Here is a 21,773-nt window from a genome sequence, read left to right as displayed (position 1 = left end):
AAACTTGATATAGCAGTTGAAACTAAAAGAAAAGAATGTCGAAAACTGACAGTATGAAGAGATAGTGGCTTGCAGATATATACTATTCAAGTTCATGCTCATAGACGAGCCATTACTTTGTGAGATTTATCTCCTTTTGTAAGGATTAATGCGTAAACAAAAAAATTTAGAAAAAAAAAAAAACCTTCCTTAATCCTATCCGCGTTGTTGCAGTGTCTGTTTCTCTCCTCTTCTCACATAATTAAATGTGAACAGAGACACATATACCATGGAGGATAAGGAAGTGTTTTCCGTACTCGCATGCATGATTGTGGGCCAAAATTGCCAACAATTAAGTGTGAGGATGACGGATATAGTTTGTGATGGTTTTTCCTTACCATAGTATTAATTTAAAAAACCGGGATCACCTCCGGATCCCCTCTACTGAGCAAACTGAGCAAAACATCCTATCCTTCCATTTTTGATCTTGTGGCCAGAAATAAATTTAAATAGTAAAAAATTATCATGCAAAAGGATGAAAATGGAAGGTTGTGATGTTTTGCTCAATTTGCTCAGGAGGGGATCCGGAGGTGATCCCAATCCTAATTTAAAACGGTGGTTCTTAGATCGCAATCATCTGATGGTGACTATTAGTAAGAAAATACTCTGAATCCCTTTCGAAATTGTTTGACACAACTTTTCATTTCTTCCTTCAACAACGGATTTATCCATTACAATTTAATATGCAGTAGGGATACCCAATTGCCAATTAGTCCTGTCAAATTTTTTTTTATATTTTCTAGACCTGAAACCTAATAGAAATGTTCCTTGATCCTTGAGGTCTTGTTTGACCCCTTGTATAAGACTATCGTATAATATTAATAATACGAAACAGATGTTTGATAAGTCTCGTATTAAATAAGTACCGAATTATTTAATTTAGCCCCACCAATTTAATACCCCTCCCATCCGCTTAACTATCCCCTCCAAAACCTTGGTATTATTAGTCGGACTCATGCCAAAGAAAAATCACGCTCTCCTTTTCTCCAACCTATCCTGCCATGGGCGTCGGTGCATCACGACCTCCGATCAACCCGAAGTAGATACAAACAGAGATCCAAAGGTAGCAGATCGATCAATCCACACCAAGCATATAAGAATAGAGAACCAAAGATAGTTGATAGAAACCAAGTGGGCATCACGACCTCCGGTTCTGGTCATCGCGACCTCTGCTTCTGGGTATCGTGCCCTTCGTTGACATCTACGGTGACAGTTAAAATATCTGGGTTTGTGGCTTAATTGCTAATTGATTTTGTTGATGTGATGGGATTAAATTCAAATCTAATCCCCTGTAAGAGAATGAGTTGCATGAAACGAGTTCGATCCAATAATATATAGTTGTGTTTTGACCAAGCCATCACTACAACGATAAACCCATTCCACATAAAAACATTCTATAACATTTCCACATAAAAACATCGCAGACCGACCACATCCACCGCAGTCAGAGCTTGCCGGAGATTTTGAAGTTCGGGAATCAGAGATCATATAATTACACAAGCTGATTCAAATTCATATAAAAAAAGGCAAAAAAGAAAACAAAAAAACAACTGGAAGAAGCGAACATGCGAAGTAATTAAAAGATATTTAATAGAAACTATGTTTTTATAGCGAGAGTAGCAAGAACCAAGTCGCAAAAGCTTTTAGCCGCTCCGGGAAGAACCCAGAGCACCTTGACTCTCAACAGAGGACATAAAAGGAAAACACTAGCAGCGCCACCGCCGGTCAAGCACCCAGTTCTGATAATGCATACCTAACGACGACACCGACACCAAATTACGCAACCAGCAATCCATAGAAATACTAATAGAGAAGTTTTTACGGCTAATATTATTATTAAGATGATAGAAGATTTCGCCTGCGGAAATCTGTTGAACCAGTGCGGTTCACTTCTTCTTAGCTGCGGCCTTGGTGATCTTAGCTCCAGTTGGATCCTTCTTCTCAACGCTCTTGATGACACCAACTGCAACAGTCTGGCGCATGTCCCTCACAGCAAAACGTCCGAGCGGTGGATACTCAGAGAAGGTCTCAACAACCATGGGTTTGGTGGGAATCATCTTCACAAATCCAGCATCACCATTCTTCAAAAACTTGGGCTCCCTCTCAAGCTCCTTGCCAGATCGCCTGTCGATCTTTGTAACGAGCTCAGCAAACTTGACAGCAATGTGGGAGGTGTGACAGTCGAGAACTGGAGCATATCCCTGTCCAATCTGGCCGGGGTGGTTCATAATGATGACCTGAGCGGTAAAGTTGGCAGCCTCCTTTGCGGGATCATCCTTGGAGTTGGAAGCAACATACCCACGCTTGAGATCCTTGACAGCAACATTCTTAACATTGAATCCAACATTATCACCTGGAAGGGCCTCCTGCATAGCTTCATGGTGCATCTCAACAGACTTGACCTCAGTAGTCAGACCAGTTGGGCCAAAAGTCACCACCATACCAGGCTTAATGATACCAGTCTCAACACGTCCAACGGGGACGGTACCGATACCACCAATCTTGTACACATCCTGAAGTGGAAGCCGGAGGGGCTTGTCTGAGGGCCTCTTGGGCTCGTGGATCTGGTCAAGAGCCTCAAGAAGGGTGGGACCCTTGTACCAGTCAAGGTTGGTGGACCTCTCAATCATGTTGTCACCCTCGAACCCAGAAATGGGGACAAAGGGAATCTTGTCTGGGTTGTAGCCAACCTTCTTGAGATAGGACGAAACTTCCTTCACAATTTCATCATACCTTGCCTTTGAGTACTTGGGAGTGGTGGCATCCATCTGTACACAATAATCGACACTGTGAGTCATGAGTTAAAACTGCTTGTGAAATCACAGCATTAATAGCTGACACCCAATACGCATTAAAATATCATCGCCATACAAAATTCAATATATCACTGCAATAAAAAAAAACATCGAAATACCAATACCATTTAAGATTTGAAACACATTTGACACAAGATATATAAGGTTCACCTTGTTGCAGCAGCAAATCATTTGCCTGACACCAAGAGTGAAAGCAAGCAAAGCATGCTCACGGGTCTGACCATCCTTGGAAATACCGGCTTCAAAACCTCCAGTGGTAGAGTCAATGATGAGAATGGCACAGTCAGCCTGTGAGGTTCCAGTAATCATGTTCTTGATAAAGTCACGATGTCCAGGAGCATCAATGACAGTGCAGTAGTACTTGGTGGTCTCGAACTTCCACAGGGCAATGTCAATGGTAATACCACGTTCACGCTCAGCCTTAAGCTTGTCCAACACCCAGGCATACTTGAATGACCTCTTGTTCATCTCAGCAGCCTCCTTCTCGAACCTCTCAATAACACGCTTGTCAATACCACCAAGCTTGTAAATCAAGTGACCTGTGGTGGTCGACTTCCCAGAGTCGACATGGCCAATGACCACAATGTTGATGTGGAACTTCTCTTTACCCATGATGGATAATCAGCAAGAGAACTGAAAATTCAAACAGATAACCGAAAGTCAATCAGTCACTTAGCTTTGATGAATTACAACATCATCAGATTATGATCACTCGTCGCCAAACAACAACATATTGCATGAAAGATACAACTAAATCGATGCAAAGATTATCAAAATACAGAGTCCTTCAGATGTTCCTAAAGATCAGCGATCATATCTGCACATCTTTACAGGTCTGAAAATTCAACACTGTTGACAACAGAGAAACAATTTCTTCTGCAATTTAACAAAATACGAAGGGGAAAAATAAAGTTTCAGAAATTCCACAAATTAACCAAGATTATTAACAAATAAATTAATAAACAATTAAACAATATTAAAACAAAATCAAGATTATTACAATCTTAATGTAACACATGCGTGATTGTATCCAATCAGCAAATAAACAAACATTAAACCATATATTTTCTTTTTTATTAACGTAAAAAAAAAATTAAAATAATACTTTCCTGTAACTATCTGAACAGACGAAACAGACCCAGAATCCAAAACCCAAATCAAATGAAAATTAATAAATAAATTCCTCTAACAGTGTCAGATAAACGAAAACCCTAAAACCCACATGCAATTCACACAGAAATCAAGATCTGATCACAAATATCAAACAAAAACCACAACCCAGTTCATCAATTCATCAGTGAACGAACAAAAAAAAAAAAACCCATAAAAATTTCAAAATTTTCAAAAACTTGCAGGAAATTAACATCTAAAAGGATCAAAATTAAATCGAACAAATAGAATCGCACAGAATTTAATTAAATATATTAAAATCTGCGACAAAGAGACAAAGATCTGAGCAAACCTGGAAGAAACAGACAAGAGCGACAGGAAGATTCAGGAGCTTTCTCTCGACGACTTTCAGAGTGTGAAGAGCGAGAACAGCAGAGGATAGCAAATGTGAGAGCCTCGTGAATTTTAAATAGGGGGAAATGGGGCTTCTGTAGGGCTAGGGTTTTACTCTCCGCCTTTGGATGAGCGAGGATTTGATCTGACGGTTGTGAGTGTTTGCTTGAACTTACATAATGTGCTGCCCTGGCATGTTCAAAAAAATTTCGGTAATCCGGATTCACGCCTTTTCCGCAAACGACATCCTTCAATATTAATATTTTAATAAATAAATTGCTTTTTTCCGCTGACGGCATCCTGCAATATAAGTATTTTAATAAATAATTACAGATGATCATAACCTCCCTGAATACAATTATGATTATCCACGGGTCAGCGATCCAATGGTAAGGACTCCGAAGCTTCCTTCAATCACTACAAAAAAAAACGTGTGAGGTCTCAAGTTCGAAATACACTGCTAGCATGGAAGCTAAATTTGTGTACAAGAAGAAGCTGAAATCCTTTTGTAAATCTGCTCCCAAAAAAAGAATGAATAATCGTAAGTATTTGAGGTTTATGCTATATACTTTTGGGATAACATTTTAGTGCGATTGTAATACCGTTATATATTTTTAGTTATAATAATTTTCTGTTTATATAGGACTGTCATTATTGTATTACATAAGAAATGATTTAATAAAGAAGAAAACAAATAAAAAAAAGTACTCATCTTTTTACTTCTCATGAGAAACTAGACTTGTGTACAAGAGAAGCTGAAATACTTCTGTAAGTCTTTCTAACCCCCAAAAAGAATAGATAATCGTAACTATTTGAGGTTTAAGCGATATACTTTTGGGATAACATTTTAGTGTGATTGTGATACCATTATATATTTTTAGTTAAAATAATTTTCTTTTTATATAGGATTGTCATTATTGTATTACATAAGAAATGATTTGATAAAGAAGAAAACAATAAAAAAAGAACTCATCTTTTTACTTCTCACACGTTCTTGTTAATTTTTATTATTTGATCTTTTTAATTCAGTCAATCCGATGATCACAAATTAAGAGAGTGTGCATGAAGTAAAAAGAATTGTGTGGATAGTACACCCCAAATACAATTGTATGACGTTGTAGCGAGTTTATGGACTGGGCCAGAAGTATTGGGTCCTTACAAAAATTTAGATCCATCGCGAATGTGGAATTAGATGGATGCATGTATAGCTCACCTTATAAGGAGTTTGAGATACAAAAAAGAAAGTGACATTTACACGTCAATTTTTATTTTTTACATACTTACTAATTTTTTGTTATTGATCTCTTTCTATTTATTTGATACGATTGTCAAAAATAAAAAGTAAAAATCGGTGTGTGAATATAATTATCTTGCAAAAATTGCACGTCAACAAATTGACAAAATAAAATAAAATATATAATGAATCATTATATAAAGGCCGTTTGCAATGAAATACAAGACATGTTGTGTTTTGAATGTGTATGCACAATGCAAGTTAGACATTTTTGGTGTTTGTTGAAAGTTGACCATTGGTCAATCTCTTTAAAATCTTGACATAGGATAAATATTTTTTGTTCATCTCTTTAAAATCTTGACATTTTTTGTGTGTATTCATCTTTACTTATTAATGAGAGGTCTTAGGTTCGATTCTCGCAAAAAACGAATTTGAACCACATTATTGCTAACTGATTGTGAGACTTAACCAACTCTCTCACTCACTTAGTGTATGTAATATCCTTTGTTAAAAAAAAAAAAAAAAGTAATTTTCCTAAAACCTATGAACTCAAAATTTGGTGGAATAGATGAGAGAAAGATGGTGGAGGCACAAAACTAAAGTGAGAGAAGGAGGTAGTAGGATTATTTGGTGCGGGAGATCAAATATGAGTGCAAATCATAATAAGACTCAAAGAGATCGATATTCTTCTTCACTACACTATAAAGTAACAATATTCCTCTTTAATTGTAAATCAAAGTCTTAGTTTGACTCCCATTAAAACAAGTTCGGTATTAATCCCCCACGACAATATAGTAGATCAAATTTTTAAGGGTAAATTACATTTTACCTTCTCAGGTTTGGGGTCGATTTTAATTCGTTACAACATCTTTAAAACATTTCACTTTCATACCTTAAGTACTATTTTATTTCAATTTCATACATCCATTAGAAAATCTGTTCAGTAAACCGTTAAGTGATGACGTGGCAAATAAGAGGTCCCCATTTGTGCTGACGTGGCTACCACATTTGTGCCACATGACTAAACACTTAATAAAAAAATTAAAAATTAAAAACAATGAATTAAAAAAAGAAAAAAGAAGGCAAAACCCAGTTTGTCTTCCCCACCCGAGCCCCCAACCCAGAATCCCCCTCACGCTCACACTCCTCACCGCCAGCGCCTTCCTCCTCACGCTCACACTCCTCACCACCCTCACCGAAGCGCACAACATCACATGCTGACCCTCCTTCACTCTCCTCACTCTCTCTCGATCTAGAACCCCAAACCCCCCAAAATCCCCAGTTCTCGACCTTCAACCACTACCTCACCCTCACCCACCTTGCCGCGGACATCATGACCGCACCACCATCACCGTCTACGCCGTCGACAACTGGGGAATATCGGCCCTTCTCTCCAAGCATCGGTGGATATATATATTTTTTTTTTGGTTGCAGGTTTCATACAAATAATCTGGGTTTTTTGGGGTGGGGAGGTGATGGGTTGGGTTTTTTAGATGGGAGGGGAGGTGAAGAGAGCGGAGGAGAGGGAGAAAGGATCGGGGAAGATGGTTTCAGGGATTTTTTTTTTTTAAATATGGTAAATTATTATAATATTTTAAATGCATAAATTTTTTTTTTGCCACGTGGCATAAATTTGGCAACCACGTCAGCACAAATGTGGCAGCCACGTTAGCTTTTAACGGACTAATGGATGAAAAATGTAACCGACGTATTGTATTGAAATAAAATAATACTTGAGGTATGAATGTGAAATATTTTAAAGATGTTGTAAGGAATTGAAATCGATCCCAAACCTGAAGAGATAAAATGTAATTTACCTAATTTTTAAACTAAATTTGTAAACCAAATGACATGTCACTAATAAGAAACAATCACGTTAATCGACATGTAATCAACACAATCCAATCATCTATAATATTATTTGGTTTAAAATTTTGATATCCCTAACATTCCTCTAAAAATATCGAAAAATAAACAATTGAAACGCATCCATTGAATGTATTGTTGGTTCATATTTCTTGAAAGTGATTTGTACTGTTATGTCTTGTTTTCTACTGAATTAAAATACTTATAAACAAAAGCTGCACCAAGCCATATTGACGAGTCCAATGCGACCAATTTTTCAGTATGAATGCCCCACCGTGAAGCCTAAAAGTCATCACCGAGCAGAACGATATATAATATGCTTCCTCTCTATTAATTGAATAAATTAATTAATAGTGAATTGTCAATGACACAAAACTTTCAGGGGCAATCTCCCAATTGTGCAAACTAAAATGTCCAGCAACGGAGATTCAGATCCTTTACAGATCTGTGTCTTCGAATCTTGCGGTCATTTTGGCCGTTGGATTCAAATCATGCAGTCAAGAATTAAATTAATTAATTTAATTAATTTAATTGTCTTCAGATCTTTCTTCTTATGAGTCTTTTCTCCCGAATCTCACAACACCGTTCAGTCAACCACCTAAGTTTGTGTATGTGGTTCAATTTCCTTCAATTTTGAGTTGCAAATCCTCATCTCTTCTCCCTCCTTTCCTTCTGCAGTGGTTCCTCTGTCGATTCTAACTTACAACAAGTACTAAAATAGGGTTTGGCTTTGGCTTTGGCAGCCAATTAAAAGGGAAATTTTTAATCGAAGAATATAAGTGATATACCACGTGTTTTAATCGAAGTGGTGGAAAATTTCATTTTTTAAGTTATTAACATTTTAGCACATATATCTCATTATTTGTATAATGACATGTGATGTACCATCCTGTATACCAGTCACATTCAAAAAGAAAAAACAAGTATTAAGGTTCAATTGACTTTTGGATAAGAGACAACTTTGACAGATGTAAAAAGAACTACAGTTATCCTAGCCGCGCGATCTACTTCAACGGCTAGGATTAATGTGTTCGGAGGATCCGGATAGAAGGGGATCCAGAGGATCCGAGTCCTTAGAACGGTGAGTTTTATTCTGATGTGAGCTTCTTCCCATCATCTCAACAACCAAACTCGTCTTTGCCACTTTCCAGGTAATCTTCTTCCCAACTTCTTTTCATTTCCTCAAGACCTGTTTGGTTGCCGAGAAAGCCAAAAAAGAATTAAAGGAATAGAAATAATACAAATAGTAATCTGTATTTTGTTTCTCTTTCTTCTGCAAACTGTTGCGATCAATGCTTCTGTATTGGCTAGGTATTCAAGCATTTTTCATTATTTTTTATTTTAATTTTTTAAAGCTAAGCGTCTGTTATTTCGTATCGGTTTCGGTATAAATTGCGCATTGTTCACCCCCTTGTTTCAGTCAGTTTTCAGAGTAATGCTGGAGAATTTTGTAATATGTGGATTTTGGATTCTGGGTTAGCTTTATTTTGTATAATCATATAGAAAGGTCTAATTTAAGTCAGGTTTTCTAATCATTTCATTTTATTTTTTTTGTTTTCAAAAAATTTATGTTTGATGATGAAGGGCCATGATTTTTTTCGTTTTATCTGTTTTCTATCTTTAAAAGTAATTGTCTGATTGAGCCTTGATGATTTGTTTTCTTGTGATTTCAGTTTTCAGGCTAGAAGTTCATAATGCGTAAGGTGGCACAACCAAATTAAGAAGTGCAGTATTGCGAAGCTTGGTACTTCGATCTTACGGTAAATCATTCGGTAATATGATTTCTGTTCGTAGATATTGCTTTAGAAAGGATGTTCTTTCATATAGTTTGAATTCCATCACTAGCACATTGAGGCCTATACACTATTTGATTCAAACCCAAATTGACCCAGTTCCCAAAATCGCTTCAAATGGATATTTTGGTGTATATGAGCGGTTTTTGCTGTATAATTTTTACTCGACCAAGCCCCCATCACGATCGTTTAGAAGGAGAGAACGTAAAAGATCGGAATCCAATAGATCAACTCTTGATGAAGTCCAGTTTCAAAGGGCCTTATCCCAGTTGTTGCCTAGATTTACACCTGAAGAACTTTGCAATGTTATAACTCAGCAAGACAATCCTTTTGTGTGTTTAGAGTTGTTCAACTGGGCATCACAACAGCCACGGTTCAGACATTATGTTTCTACTTACCACATTATGATAAAGAAACTTGGCATAGCTAAAATGTATCAAGAAATGGATGATGTTGTCAACCAAGTGCTTGCTATTTCTTACATTGGTTCTGAGGCGCTTTACAATTCCATTATCTATTTTTTCACGGAAGCTCGGAAGTTGACTAGAGCTGTCAATATATTTAAACACATGAGGAATAGCAGAAACATGGAGTGTAGGCCTTCAATCAGGACGTACAATATTCTTTTTACAGCCTTTTTGAGTAGGGGATCTAATTCTTACATAAATCACATGTATATGGAGACAAGCAGGTGTCTGTTTCGGCAAATGGTGGATGATGGGATTGAGCCTGATATTTACTCTTTGAATTCTATGATTAAGGGGTACGTACTATCCCTTCATCTCAATGATGCACTTAGAATATTCCATCAGATGGGTGTGGTCTATAAATGCACACCAAACTCATTTTCCTACGATTATCTCATCCATGGGTTATGTTGTCAAGGCCGAACAAATAATGCTAAGCAGCTGTGCAATGAAATGAAGAGCAAAGGGTTTATGCCGAGTAGTAAATCATACAACTCACTTGTGAATGCTTTGGCTCTTCATGGAGAGGTTGAGGAAGCACTGAAGTATCTGTGGGAGATGATTGAGAATCGAAGATCAGCTGAATTCATTACTTATAAGACAATACTTGATGAAATCTGCAGACAAGGAAGGGTTGGCGAGGCTATGAAGTTGTTGAAGGAATTCGAAGAGAAAGACCTTCTGAATGGGCATGCCTACAGGAAGCTTCTATATGTGCTTGAAGATGACTATGGAGATCCAAATGCTGATGCTCAATTCAGGTAGTGTCATTGATCACCTGCAAGCACATTTCCCATTTACTTTGATATTATCTAGAACAAATTTACCAGACTTCCAGTATTTTAGTCTGGGCTGTCTAAATTAGAGCCAGTCTATAAGTGATGGCAGTTGGTGTGGTTAAATTCTTCTGCGTTGGTTGTTGATGCGTGCATCGGCCAAAGTGGATATGAAGACACAATTCGACTAATTTTTAAATCTTTTGTATATATCTGTTTTCCGCATATTCATTTCATTGTGATTAGAAGTTATAACTGTCAGTATCAGTCACTTGTAGCCAAGTTGAATATATATTACACAATCTTTGTAACAAATTTTTGGTGAAGCTTTTTTTATATCAAATAAGTGTACCTGTTGGAACTGGTTGAGTCTCTACCTTGTTAACTGAGAAGTATTCTTAATGTCTTATCTTGAAGGAAAGCTATTAGTTAGCATCTTTCGATGTGAATAGAATCTGATCCAGTGTTTCCTTTTGTTGTTGCAGATAAACACGTTTTACAAGTTACCCCTCTTATTGTTGAAGTTAAGCCGGTGCATCAATACATTGTGTTTGATGATTACACAAAATGTTGCCATTTGGTCGAAAATCGTTTCAGGAAACAATAACATTTTAGCCCACCTCAAACAGTGCTGTTAAGAAATCAGCACAGCTCACTCTCCGAGAACTTTCTGCTGAGCATGTATTCACCAGCATCTCTTCCCTTTGAACATGCTCCCGTGGCATCGTGCTCGTCCAAGACAAAACCCAGAGAACTAGAAGATTCTTTGCTCAATTGGTACAAGAGCACCACCATACCTCCCTCAGAATCCAGAGACTCACTGGTCAGTCCCCCCGACATTCAATCTATGATTTGTTTCTTTATGTTGCCAGAATTCTCAACTGTTTGAATGAATTAATTACTAAATAAATAGTTAAGAATAATGCGAGTGATTGTGGCAGAGAAGGCGAAGAATGATGCCACTAAGAAGGGCTGTGAGTGTGGCAGAGCTTCTGGTGGAAGCAGTGAACGTGGGGTGGAAGCAGTGAACGTGGGGTGAAAGAGTTGTTTGTAAATGAGAAACGGATCGATCTTGAAATTCAAGCATGGACTGCCACCATTTCCCAATTCGGCAAACGGACTGATCAATGGCTCTCAGTCATGTGCTCTATCAACACTGCCATTAAGGTTCATATAACTTCTAAGGAACAAAATAATAATTAGCTTTTGAGAAATGTGAGCTATAGTCGCAACCAAAGCCACACGGGCATGCGTCATGCTCCTGTCCATGACATAGCTTTTTAACATTTTCTTTTTGGCAATAGCTGTGCCGAAAATTCTGAAGTTCTTGAGAGTGGAATGTGCTAATAGTTCCGACTCTTTTGTGGGTTTGTGTCGTAGGAAATCGGAGACTTTGAGAAATGGATGAAGATAATGGAATTTGATTCACAAAGCATCAATGCAGCCATCCACAATATTCACCAAGCATGATCTCGCAGGTCACAGGTCACAGAAAGTTGTCGAGATTTGCTTTACAGACATTGTGGATGAACGCTTATGACTATTTTGTCGGCTGTCGTCTTGTTGAATCTCACATGTTCATGATTCCTCTAGCTGTTAATCGGAGGCCTGGTAAATACACGTATGTCATGTGATTTTACTTGTTTAATTATGAAGTTACTGGATTGGCATACCCAAAAAGTTGTACTCCGAACTAGATGCATTCTAATTGAGGGAAACAGATTTGAAGAGACCACATGCGGAAAGAATTTTGTTCTGAGGGGAGGGGGCAGAAGTTGGGTAAATAATTGCGGATTTTTTCATTAATTCTTTTCCCATCTCTTGACCTTGATTAATTTTTTTGAAAATTTATCTATAGTATTTCGGAAATTACAGTCGACCCCACTTAGTGGATAAGGATTTGTTGTTATTTTGTTTTTCGGAAATTAGTTCTAGAATCCTTCTAGTGAATTATTTAAACAGACTCCTAAGTTACCTTTGATAGGACCTTTGATAGGGATTAGGGACCCTTAACCCTGCTGGATTCCTTGTTCAATACCAACATAGCAAACTACCCCTAATATTTAAGTTGCTGGAAAAGTCAGTTAATTATCTTTTGGAGTGAAAACCCTAATAATTTAGTTCTCTCTCTACAGGAGAATGAAACACCAGCTGAGGGAAAACCCTAACAACCTTCCGTCCGAGATCGTACGCGAGATTCTTTCATGGTTGCCGGTTAAGTCCTTATGCCGCTTTGAGTGCGTCTCAAAGCCATGGCGTTCTCTAATCGCAGACCCCAAATTCAGCACAATGCTCTTCAACAAGGCAATCAAAGACAAAGACCGTTTACTCTGCCAAAGACGAAGCGTCATAGTTACTGATGTGGCACATAATGGACTCAGTCCATGCACCTCGACGAGTTTCTCGATCATAATGATACCGATGATCAGAATTTAGTATCAGCCATCGAGCACGAGTATGTTTGTAGCGAAGTGTCGGGTATTTTCGTTTCCTTGTTGTGTTCCTGCAACGACTTGTTATGCATGTTGTGTGACTCAAGGTTATATTTGGTTGACCCCTCCACCAAGGAAACAAAGAAATTGCCAGAATTATCGGAATTCAGTCAAGGTATATGGGGTTGGATTTGATCGTTCCACTTATGAACACAAGGTGGTTGTGGGAATCTACAATAAACACGATCGCTTAACCAACCCCTTCATCGACGATTTCGATGAAGGTGTTGTGTTTAGTGTTTTTACGCTGGAAACCGATTCTTGGAGAAGGATTGAGGGACTGTTTCCGTACATTACTAGTCAACAAGGGATTATGCTGAATGGAGATCTCCATTGGTTTGGGGAAAGACTCGAAGATCAGTCGCAAGTGATCGTTTCCCTCACTCTAACGGGGGAGGAGAGGGTTCGAGAAATTCCACTCCCACTTGAATGCGATTCTGTTGAAAGTATTAAGAGGAAGATGAAATTGGGAGTCTTCAGACACTGGTTATGCATAACGCATCATTCTTATCCTCGTGGTGGAACATATAACGAGTTTTGGGTCATGACGGAATATGGAGTGAGCGAGTCTTGGACTAAAATGAGGGTTTCCATCCCATATTCGACGTTAAAACATTCCGGTTTCTGGACAGAGTCTCATGATTTGATGGTGTTCGGAGAACAGTTAATCATGTACAATTTTAATGACGAAAGCCATCGGAAAATCAACATTAATGGAATCGGCAAAGTTGGTCGTGTTTTTACATGCTTGGAGAGCCTTGTTTTACTCAAACAACGTCAAAGAAGTAATTTGAAGATTGAAGCGTAAAGAAAGATCAATCGTTTTGCTTTTGTTTCATTTTTCTTTTCATGGTTTTGGTTTTCTTTTGAATATGCTATAGTCAACATTGGACAAAGGGTTCTAATAGCTATTAATTTCCAAGTTTAGATTTATATATATATTTTTTTAATTTTTTTCTTTCGCTGGTCTTTAGTACTATTACACACTCAAGCACTAATCAGTTTGTGACGTTAACCATTTATTTGGATCTGCTCCACAATATATCTCAATGAACATATGTTTTAGATCATTACTGAAAGATCATTACTTTATAAATTCATTCCAATTGAAAAGTGAAGGTAATTGGATTCGGTAGGTTTGACAAATTGGATGGTATTGGGGTCGGGTAGAGAAGTATAAGAAGAGGAAGACGTGATGAAAGAGGAGACAAAAGGAAGAGAGAAAAACCTAGACCGAAAAGGATTGGGACAAACCCTAGGACCTAGTTAGGCCGATACCATATAGAAATATTATTCTTTGATTGTTTATGTGTATAATGTTTACAATATATAGAATATTACATAACCTTAAGCGGTTGGAATCTAAATTATAATCACAGCCAGTTGAACTATAGTATAAAAAAGCATATATTAAAAATAAGAATTCGGAGATGATTGTGATATTTTGACACGTAGATATATGGCCATGTTCTCCTAAACCCACGTAATTAAAATTATGGCCACCCATCGGTCAATCTTAGTTGGCGACTCACTTAATATGCTATTAGCTTTCATGCACGCGACTTACACGTTTTAAATGTATTTATATGCGTAAATTGACAAAAAGAAGGTCAACTATTTGAAGTAAATGAATAATCTTAGATCATGCTAAAAGAAACCTCTCATAAACCAATTAAAGCAGCTGAATCCACATAATAAAATCGGTTCCTATTGAATTTATATTAAGAATATAGAAAATAATATTTACTAAACAACTCATTGAATTACATTATTGCTAGCCCATTGTGAGGGTAAACCTATTGTGAGGCTAAGCCCATCCCCTTCCCTTAGAGTAGATAATATCGTTTGTTACAAAAAAAAAAAAAATCATTTGACAACTAATTTAATGACATTATTATCAGCGTGCGAAAGATTTTTTTTATGACCGGCATTACAAGCCTCTTAAGATGTTTTAGACGTGTTTAAATATAGAGAAAATACTATTTGATGAAAAACTGATTGAATCACATTATTACTAGCCTATTGTGAGGTACTAATTATTAAAAAAAATAAAAATCTACATAAAAATTAATTATTAAAAAAACACTGTTTAATTAACGAAAATACCCCTGCCACATTTGATGCATTATTTTAAGTTGCTTTTAAAGTTTTTTGTTTGAGGGGTATTTTTGTCCAATTATTTTTGGTGAAACTTGTGACACCAAAAAATATTGTTCATCAGGCCCTTGGGTTTACATATAAAGATCAAGGGATTCAAATTTGGAAGAGGATCCTCTCTTGAGCTCAGGATGCGGAACCTCCTAACCAGTCCATCTGGACCGTTCAAATTTAATCCAACGGCTCCAAACAGAGGACCTTCTAAAAGTTATAATAATTGCAACCATTAAATTAAATTTGAAGGGTCCAGATGGGCTGATAAGGAGCATCCCCATCCTGAGCTCAGGAGAGGATCCTCTTCCTTGAAATTTGGCCACGAATTGCAACGAGTCTCTTACGTTTAAATATTTTTTTAAATTGCTCTACTAGCATTTAAAATGCCGCTGTAGCACAAAAAATTGGTTTGAGCATTGTTTCACAACAACCGGGTTCGAATCCCGGCAGCAGAAATCGTTTTTGTTATTTATTTCTATCATTAAATTTTTTATTTATTTAAAGGGAATTGTTATTAGCACGCTAAAAATATCATTTTACATTCTAAACCTTATATAATTAGTAAGAAAATTACACTTGAAAAGTGTAAAATGAGGCTTTTGAAAAAAGGCTGAGTTCCACTATAGGGTCAAAAACAAGAAGGCTTGGAAAGTAATGGGCTTGTGAATGCCTGCAGGTTCCTGCTTTCCGGTAGCTTTAGCAAAGGAAGAAAGCGTAGAGGCTTCCAAGCCATGAATCCTCTTCGACCTTTGGTTCTTTTGAAAGTGCGGAGAACCTCTTGGGCAATGGTTAATCAAAAGATAGATGGGCGGGTTAGAGCTTGCTGGTTAGCTGGGCGAAAGAATATATAGATCTATTTAGAAAGAAAAATAGATCTATATTCATATAAAAATCAAAATGATGGGTCCGAACTAATAGAAAGCATAAACACCTCTACACATTCTTACAATAAAAAAACGTTTTTTTTTTCATTAGAGGCAGTTGAATAGCATCAATTAATGAAACTTTTATATTGACAATCTTAACCCTATTTTTTCTTGCTAAAAGCACTTTTACCATATAGTATATCCAACATTTGTTTTTTTTTTTTTTTTTAAAAATCTTTTCACAACGGTTTATTCTTACAACATAGCAAAAGCAAGTTTGGAAAAAAAAAAAAAATACAGCAAGCCCAAACTAGCCATAATTGTACGTTCCTTGTACTCTTTTCCCTCTCAATTAATTAGGATTTTCTCCATAAACATAATTAAGGAGTACCTAAGTAACAAGACTACTGATCAACCGGATATACGTTGATAATTTCGAATCCAAACAATTGACACTCACAACGAAATCAGTTTAAAACACACACTAATCAAATTAGCTGCAAATAAACGTTCATAAATACGCCTTTTAGCAATTGAGACCACAGTAGCTGGTGAATAAAACGATTAAGAAGAACAGGAAAATTTGATCAAAGCATATCATTAAACCTGACAAGCTAAGCTGCCTATGTCTACGCTTGTGACTTGCGATTTCTCTTTTCCTCGATACCCGACTGAGAAAATCTATGCCGAAGAATTTCCAAAACCTCTTCCATTTTCACGCCTTTACAGGCCAGCAAAGCCATGCCATGATAAAGTACATCTGCCATCTCTGAGGCAGCACGCAGCCTGTCTTCGTTCTCCTCAAGTGTTCGGCATAGCTCATCCGCCTCTTCCCTGGGATGAGAAAGAAAAACCGTGAACAGAGGCTTACAAGTGAAAATACAGAAGATAGCTCATTTTGTAATATAGTCTTCGACAATGAGGATAAAATCATAACTAGAACCACCCAAAAGCCTGCATCCGATATTAACAAGCATATTACTTAATGAGAAGTTAAGATACCAAGCAAATTTATATCATTCTGACTAAAGTCTGAAACCCTACGACATTTTGAACATCTTACCTGATTTTTGAGCACAACAACTTCTCATCAGATAGTAGACGCCGAGTCCACGAGGGCTTTCCACCCTGTGGAACTTCTAATTCTTCTTTTCGCTTGGCAATTGTCGATTCTAATGAGTACAAGGTGGTCAATGCCAATTTATGTTCTTCCTCCTGTCACAAATCATCTAAATCACGTACAAAACAAGTAATTTGATGCTTGATAAAAATATGTAGGTTACTATAATCGATTAAATGTTGAAAACCTGTCGGTGTTTCAACAAATCAAGCACTGGGGTGTAATAGCACGTCTCTGAGCCTGTGTGGCAAGTAGGTCCATCAGGCTTCCCAAGGTATATTATCTGAGAAAAAGGTCTGAGTTAAAGTAGTTGAGGATTAGAAAATGGGTTCCAACTAAACTAGCCAATGACATACGGAGTCTCGGTCACAATCAAGGAAGATTTCTTGAACATTAATGAAATTATTGGAGGTCTCTCCCTTTGTCCACAATGTTGATCGCGACCGACTGTAGAATGTAGCCTTCCGGGAGGAAACTGTCGTAGCCACTGCTTCCCTGTTAGCAAAGCCTTGCATCAAGATGGCTCCTGTGTCAACATTTTGAGCTATGGCAACCGCCAAACCTTTCTCATCCCATTTTACACTGTCTAACACTGTTTCAACCTGAAATATTATTGGTGGATGTTATAATCTCCTCCATTTACATTTTCTATCCTGAAAATGGGAAGAGGAAAAAGACGGCATCCAAAATAAACTAAGTGAAGATGCATACATTACATCTATTGGCACTACAGTCTTTGTCACGATATGAGAGTGATTCGTAACAAGTTTAGCACATTTACGAAACTAAGTGAAGATGAATACATGTCATCTATTGGCACTACTTGTAGGTATATGTTTTGTACATTCAAGGAAAGGGGGTTGCTCTCTAGAGTCCAGATGGGGCTCAAATCAAATATCAGGAAATGACAAACTACGTCAAATTTCCTTCTGTATAATTCTTAGTAAACACCTATTATGAATAGTGAATGATAGGAACTCCATAAATATAGAAAAATTAAGAAGACGAAACACAATTTTTCTTTTTACTGAATCATGTAGTGCCCTGTATGGTAGAGTTGCATTTCCGAAGAACATGGGTTAAGTAAAAATTTAGGGCTTGGTTAAGCAGTATTACCACTCATTCTGAAGGATGATTCATGCTAAGTCACAAGAACAAAATGAAGCAGTGTAATTCAAAAAGAAGATATAACAAGGCTATCTTTATCATCAGAAGCAGCTAAAGAAGGGGTGTTGCGGTTCTATTCAGTACTGATTTCTGTAAATGCTGATGGGTTTATCAAAACATATTCAAACAATGAAGAATCCTTCTGTAATTTCTCTATTCAACATCTCGATTAGAAATATTTCGAGTAAAGAATGACAATCAACATTAAGTTAGTGAAATAGGTACCTTTGATTGCAGATGGAGGTCCCTGTCAAAGTTGCTGGTGGAGGAAGCATAAACAAGAGAACTGCTCTTTCTACTGAAATTGCTTCTACCATAGTGATACCGGTTAGAAACGGAAACGCGGCAAGGGGAAGAAACTCTCACAGATTGCAGAAAATGCAAATGTGGAATCGCCATTCACATCAACTTTCCTGAGACATAAATACAAGATGAAGCCATTTGTCACCATAAAGGAACAATGGAAATAAGAAAATAATATCAATTACAAACGCATCCCCAATGATACCTAGGATTGAAGAAATATGCATGAGTCTGCGAAAATTAAAATCTTGAGAGGAATTAAGACAACGGAAATTGTATCTGCAATAATACAATAGATAAATCATGAGAGTTATGATAGAAATATGTGTGTGTGTGTGTGTGTGTGTGTGAGAGAGAGAGAGAGAGAGAGAGAGAGAGAGAGAATACCATAGCAGAGAACTTCTCCAACCAGTCCCTTTCTGATTCTTATGAATCCCTAAATAAAAAAGAGAAGTTTATAATAATTCTTTATAGGGTCCTCTCCTCAGAAGCTAACTTAATTCTGTGTTGTACATTAAAAAAAAGGGGAAATCGAGCATTGGTTTAACTTAGTATTCATCTTGTCAGATCTTGATTCACATGAAACGAATACAGTTCCACAAAGGATTCATGTTGGGGTGATGCAAAGATAGAAAATTATATGATTTCATATTCTAATCACCCATATCGACTGTAGTTGGAGTGGGATCCATATCAACAGCCACATAATCAATCTTTCGGGAACCAATAATATGAACGACAAATCAATGATCAATAACGTATAGATATGGATCCCACTCTAGCTATGTATATTCCATAATCACCCAATAAGAATATTCAGCACATCAATGTAAGTTTTTTTGTTCCATAACAATGCAGAACCAAACCTCCTATAGTCCTATGAAGGGGGTTTTGATTAAACCGGTTCAAATCTACTCCGAAAGTTCAAACCTTCTTGCAAAATGTGCTCACAACAACATCAGTAGCTGCCTCCCTATAATTTATAAGCATATTTGAACACATTTTTACAAAATTCCCATCAAGTTTCTACTGCAAATTTAAAACCCAGGCATATATTACTTCAAAGCTCCAAACTTTACACCACTTAATTACTCCAAATCCAAAGCAACAACATTAATCAATTTTTTCTTCCAAAACCCATGATTTTTTATCGGGTACCAATGAATTCTTCACAACCCATGCATTTGCAGAGCTTTTTTAGTAAATTCAAAACCAGCATTAATTGGTGGGTGAATGTGAAAAAGGAAAAAAACTAGGAACAGAATCCATTTTAGTAACATGTATTCATACCTCAAGAATCTGAACAGAACTAGAGTAAAAAGGGAGGCGTACTTGGTTGCTGCCAGGGCTGGGCATGGGCCGAGCCGGGCCCAATTTTGAAGGAACAGACTGGACTAGAGTTTAAAAAAAAATGGATCGGTCCGGGGCGGGTACAACAGATTTTAAAACAGGAACCGGAAACGGGCCGGTTTGGTACGGGTACATGGGTCCCCCTTTTTTTTTTTTTTTGGGAAATAAAAAACACAATTTTTACAGATTTTACAGTTTTACAGCACCCTAAAGAAGCATTACGATGCCAGACTAAGTTAATGTAACTACATAGCAGCTGATCTTCAAACTAAGTTAACCTAACTACAAACAGAACAGACCACAGAATCATAACACAAGACTACTAAAATATAGGGCTGCATATGTTTTATTACATTGTGAATGCCTTCTGACATTGGTCAACAGAACTATAGGGTCACAGGATCTTCCAGTTCCTAAAGAAAATAAATAATGCCTAAACAGGAATGCAAGAAGCAGAGGGAAAAAGGAGGAGCATCTTAAAAATAGGCTCAACCCTGAGAAAAAGGAACAGCAGCTAACAATAGACTCAAATTAGACACAGAACAGGAAATCCACCATATAAGTTCTAAGCATTAACATTCTGGTTGCCAACCAACCAGTCGGTGATTATTTGATCTCGTGCAATGTATAAATGATGTCATGCACAAGATGAGGATAATGAATTTAAGCAGCAAGTGTGGTTTCAAGACAAATCAGTCCAGAATATAAGTTCTTAAGGCTATAAAATGATGAAATTTACAGAAACCAACCTCAAGAATCTGGCGCCACTCTTTTCCAGACAGCTGCAAGAGAGAAACGATAAAAATGTATGAGTTACTCTTGACCATCTACATTTATCAGACCAAAATCAATAGTGGGTACGAATGGTTAAATGAATACAGTGGGAAGACTAGTCCTTTCTGGTTCAGTGTACTCCACCTTATCTTCCACCTTCGCCTACAACAAAAGAAATAAAAATAGCCTAACTTAACCAACCCTTGAAATCTGCCCTAGGGGTCACAAGAAACACAATCATCCTATCCAAGCACATGGCAATAACTCCAACGAAGATGCAAAACAGGGACTACCCATGTCACAGATTCATTAAACACAAGATCAGAGTAATAATGCCAACTCTAAATTGATTATGGATTTTGCAACTAAACTAAAGACGAGAAGTTAAAGGATCTGAGATAGTACTCTGAATCAGTAACAATACAACTGACGTATTTTTGGGAATCAACATCGCTTCATCAAGATACTCTGAAATTACAAAACATAGCTCGTAAAGACCATAAAATATTGTAATGATATAATCCATGAGAGCAAGGATAAAAGCTACCAAAATTTGAATCTCCACATCACAACCCACAATTCCCAGGAAGTTCTAGTCAGATTAACCATTCCTAAAGAACCCAGATTTCAACCTCACACAAGCTGTCCCCACTCAGATTGACTCACTTCACCAGAGATAATGTGGTGGTCGACGATTTTACCACTCAATCAGACACACTCACTCTCATACAACCTGTCAGTACCCATATCTGTGATTAATTTCAACATGTTCAGAAGGTAATAACTAAATCAGAACCAACCTTCATTGGTCTGGGCATTGTTGACGACGAGGTCATAATCAACAGAGTCGAGCCCGGGGTGGTGGAGGAGACGACGAGGCGAGACGGCCAGAGAGAATCGAGTCGAGTTCGAGGACTCCAGTGACAGAGTCGAGCTCGGGAGACCTAGGTCCTAGGGTAAAACTAACGGTTCAGATTTGCTGGTAGGTTCCTTTCAATCTCGTCCGTCCATTGCAATTACAAACCGGCCGGTCCGGGTATCTGTTTCTATACTTCT

The 21,773-nt window shown here is 37.4% G+C and overlaps 3 protein-coding genes and 1 pseudogene across 9 annotated transcripts; 2 read left to right on the top strand and 2 right to left on the bottom strand.

The window, feature by feature from the left end:
* Positions 1-1,612: 1,612 nt before the first annotated feature.
* On the bottom strand, positions 1,613-4,467 carry LOC103934314 (elongation factor 1-alpha). The gene is made up of 3 exons (XM_009344070.3): positions 4,318-4,467; positions 3,006-3,488; positions 1,613-2,807 (listed from the first exon to the last, which is right to left on the bottom strand). Exons 2-3 carry the CDS (start codon positions 3,465-3,467, stop codon positions 1,926-1,928), a joined length of 1,344 nt encoding a protein of 447 aa, XP_009342345.1. The 5' UTR covers positions 3,468-3,488; positions 4,318-4,467; the 3' UTR covers positions 1,613-1,925.
* Positions 4,468-8,615: 4,148 nt separating this feature from the next.
* LOC103934332 (pentatricopeptide repeat-containing protein At2g27800, mitochondrial-like) lies at positions 8,616-10,483 on the top strand. Its single transcript, XM_018644273.2, has 2 exons — positions 8,616-8,769; positions 9,132-10,483. Exon 2 carries the CDS (start codon positions 9,236-9,238, stop codon positions 10,481-10,483), a length of 1,248 nt encoding a protein of 415 aa, XP_018499789.1. The 5' UTR covers positions 8,616-8,769; positions 9,132-9,235.
* Positions 10,484-10,982: 499 nt separating this feature from the next.
* On the top strand, positions 10,983-13,731 carry LOC103934313 (annotated as a pseudogene).
* A 2,739-nt stretch (positions 13,732-16,470) lies between these two features.
* LOC103934311 (histidine biosynthesis bifunctional protein hisIE, chloroplastic) lies at positions 16,471-21,748 on the bottom strand. Of its 7 annotated transcripts, XM_018644271.2 has the most exons (11): positions 21,518-21,748; positions 21,123-21,185; positions 20,823-20,879; positions 20,693-20,725; positions 18,981-19,029; positions 18,799-18,872; positions 18,516-18,703; positions 17,480-17,725; positions 17,311-17,406; positions 17,067-17,218; positions 16,471-16,837 (listed from the first exon to the last, which is right to left on the bottom strand). In XM_018644271.2, exons 7-11 carry the CDS (start codon positions 18,687-18,689, stop codon positions 16,633-16,635), a joined length of 873 nt encoding a protein of 290 aa, XP_018499787.2. In that variant the 5' UTR covers positions 18,690-18,703; positions 18,799-18,872; positions 18,981-19,029; positions 20,693-20,725; positions 20,823-20,879; positions 21,123-21,185; positions 21,518-21,748; the 3' UTR covers positions 16,471-16,632. The 7 variants fall into 7 exon arrangements, with proteins under 7 accessions (XP_018499787.2, XP_048444859.1, XP_009342342.2 ...); XM_048588902.1 differs by lacking the exon at positions 20,823-20,879; XM_009344067.3 differs by lacking the exon at positions 21,123-21,185.
* Between the last annotated feature and the right edge of the window lie 25 nt (positions 21,749-21,773).

The sequence above is a fragment of a genome, unplaced genomic scaffold, assembly GCF_019419815.1.
Source record: "Pyrus x bretschneideri cultivar Hongxiangsu unplaced genomic scaffold, Pyrus_bretschneideri_v1 Contig29, whole genome shotgun sequence".
In the NCBI taxonomy this organism is placed as follows: Eukaryota; Viridiplantae; Streptophyta; class Magnoliopsida; order Rosales; family Rosaceae; genus Pyrus; species Pyrus x bretschneideri.
Note: the sequence above shows the minus strand (reverse complement) of the source record. Positions and strands in the feature narration are given on the sequence as shown.

Bases quoted from the DNA above. Each gene is read 5' to 3' on its own strand.
- LOC103934332 (XM_018644273.2), top strand. From the start codon at position 9,236: ATGATTTCTGTTCGTAGATATTGCTTTAGAAAGGATGTTCTTTCATAT.
- LOC103934311 (XM_018644271.2), bottom strand. From the start codon at position 18,689: ATGGCGATTCCACATTTGCATTTTCTGCAATCTGTGAGAGTTTCTTCC. The intron at 17,219-17,310 runs GTTTTCAACATT...GATTTGTGACAG, and splicing joins ATTTGTTGAAACACCGACAG to GAGGAAGAACATAAATTGGC. The intron at 16,838-17,066 runs GTAAGATGTTCA...TTCTCATCCCAG, and splicing joins TTGTTGTGCTCAAAAATCAG to GGAAGAGGCGGATGAGCTAT.
- LOC103934314 (XM_009344070.3), bottom strand. From the start codon at position 3,467: ATGGGTAAAGAGAAGTTCCACATCAACATTGTGGTCATTGGCCATGTC. The intron at 2,808-3,005 runs GTGAACCTTATA...TATTGTGTACAG, and splicing joins TGATTTGCTGCTGCAACAAG to ATGGATGCCACCACTCCCAA.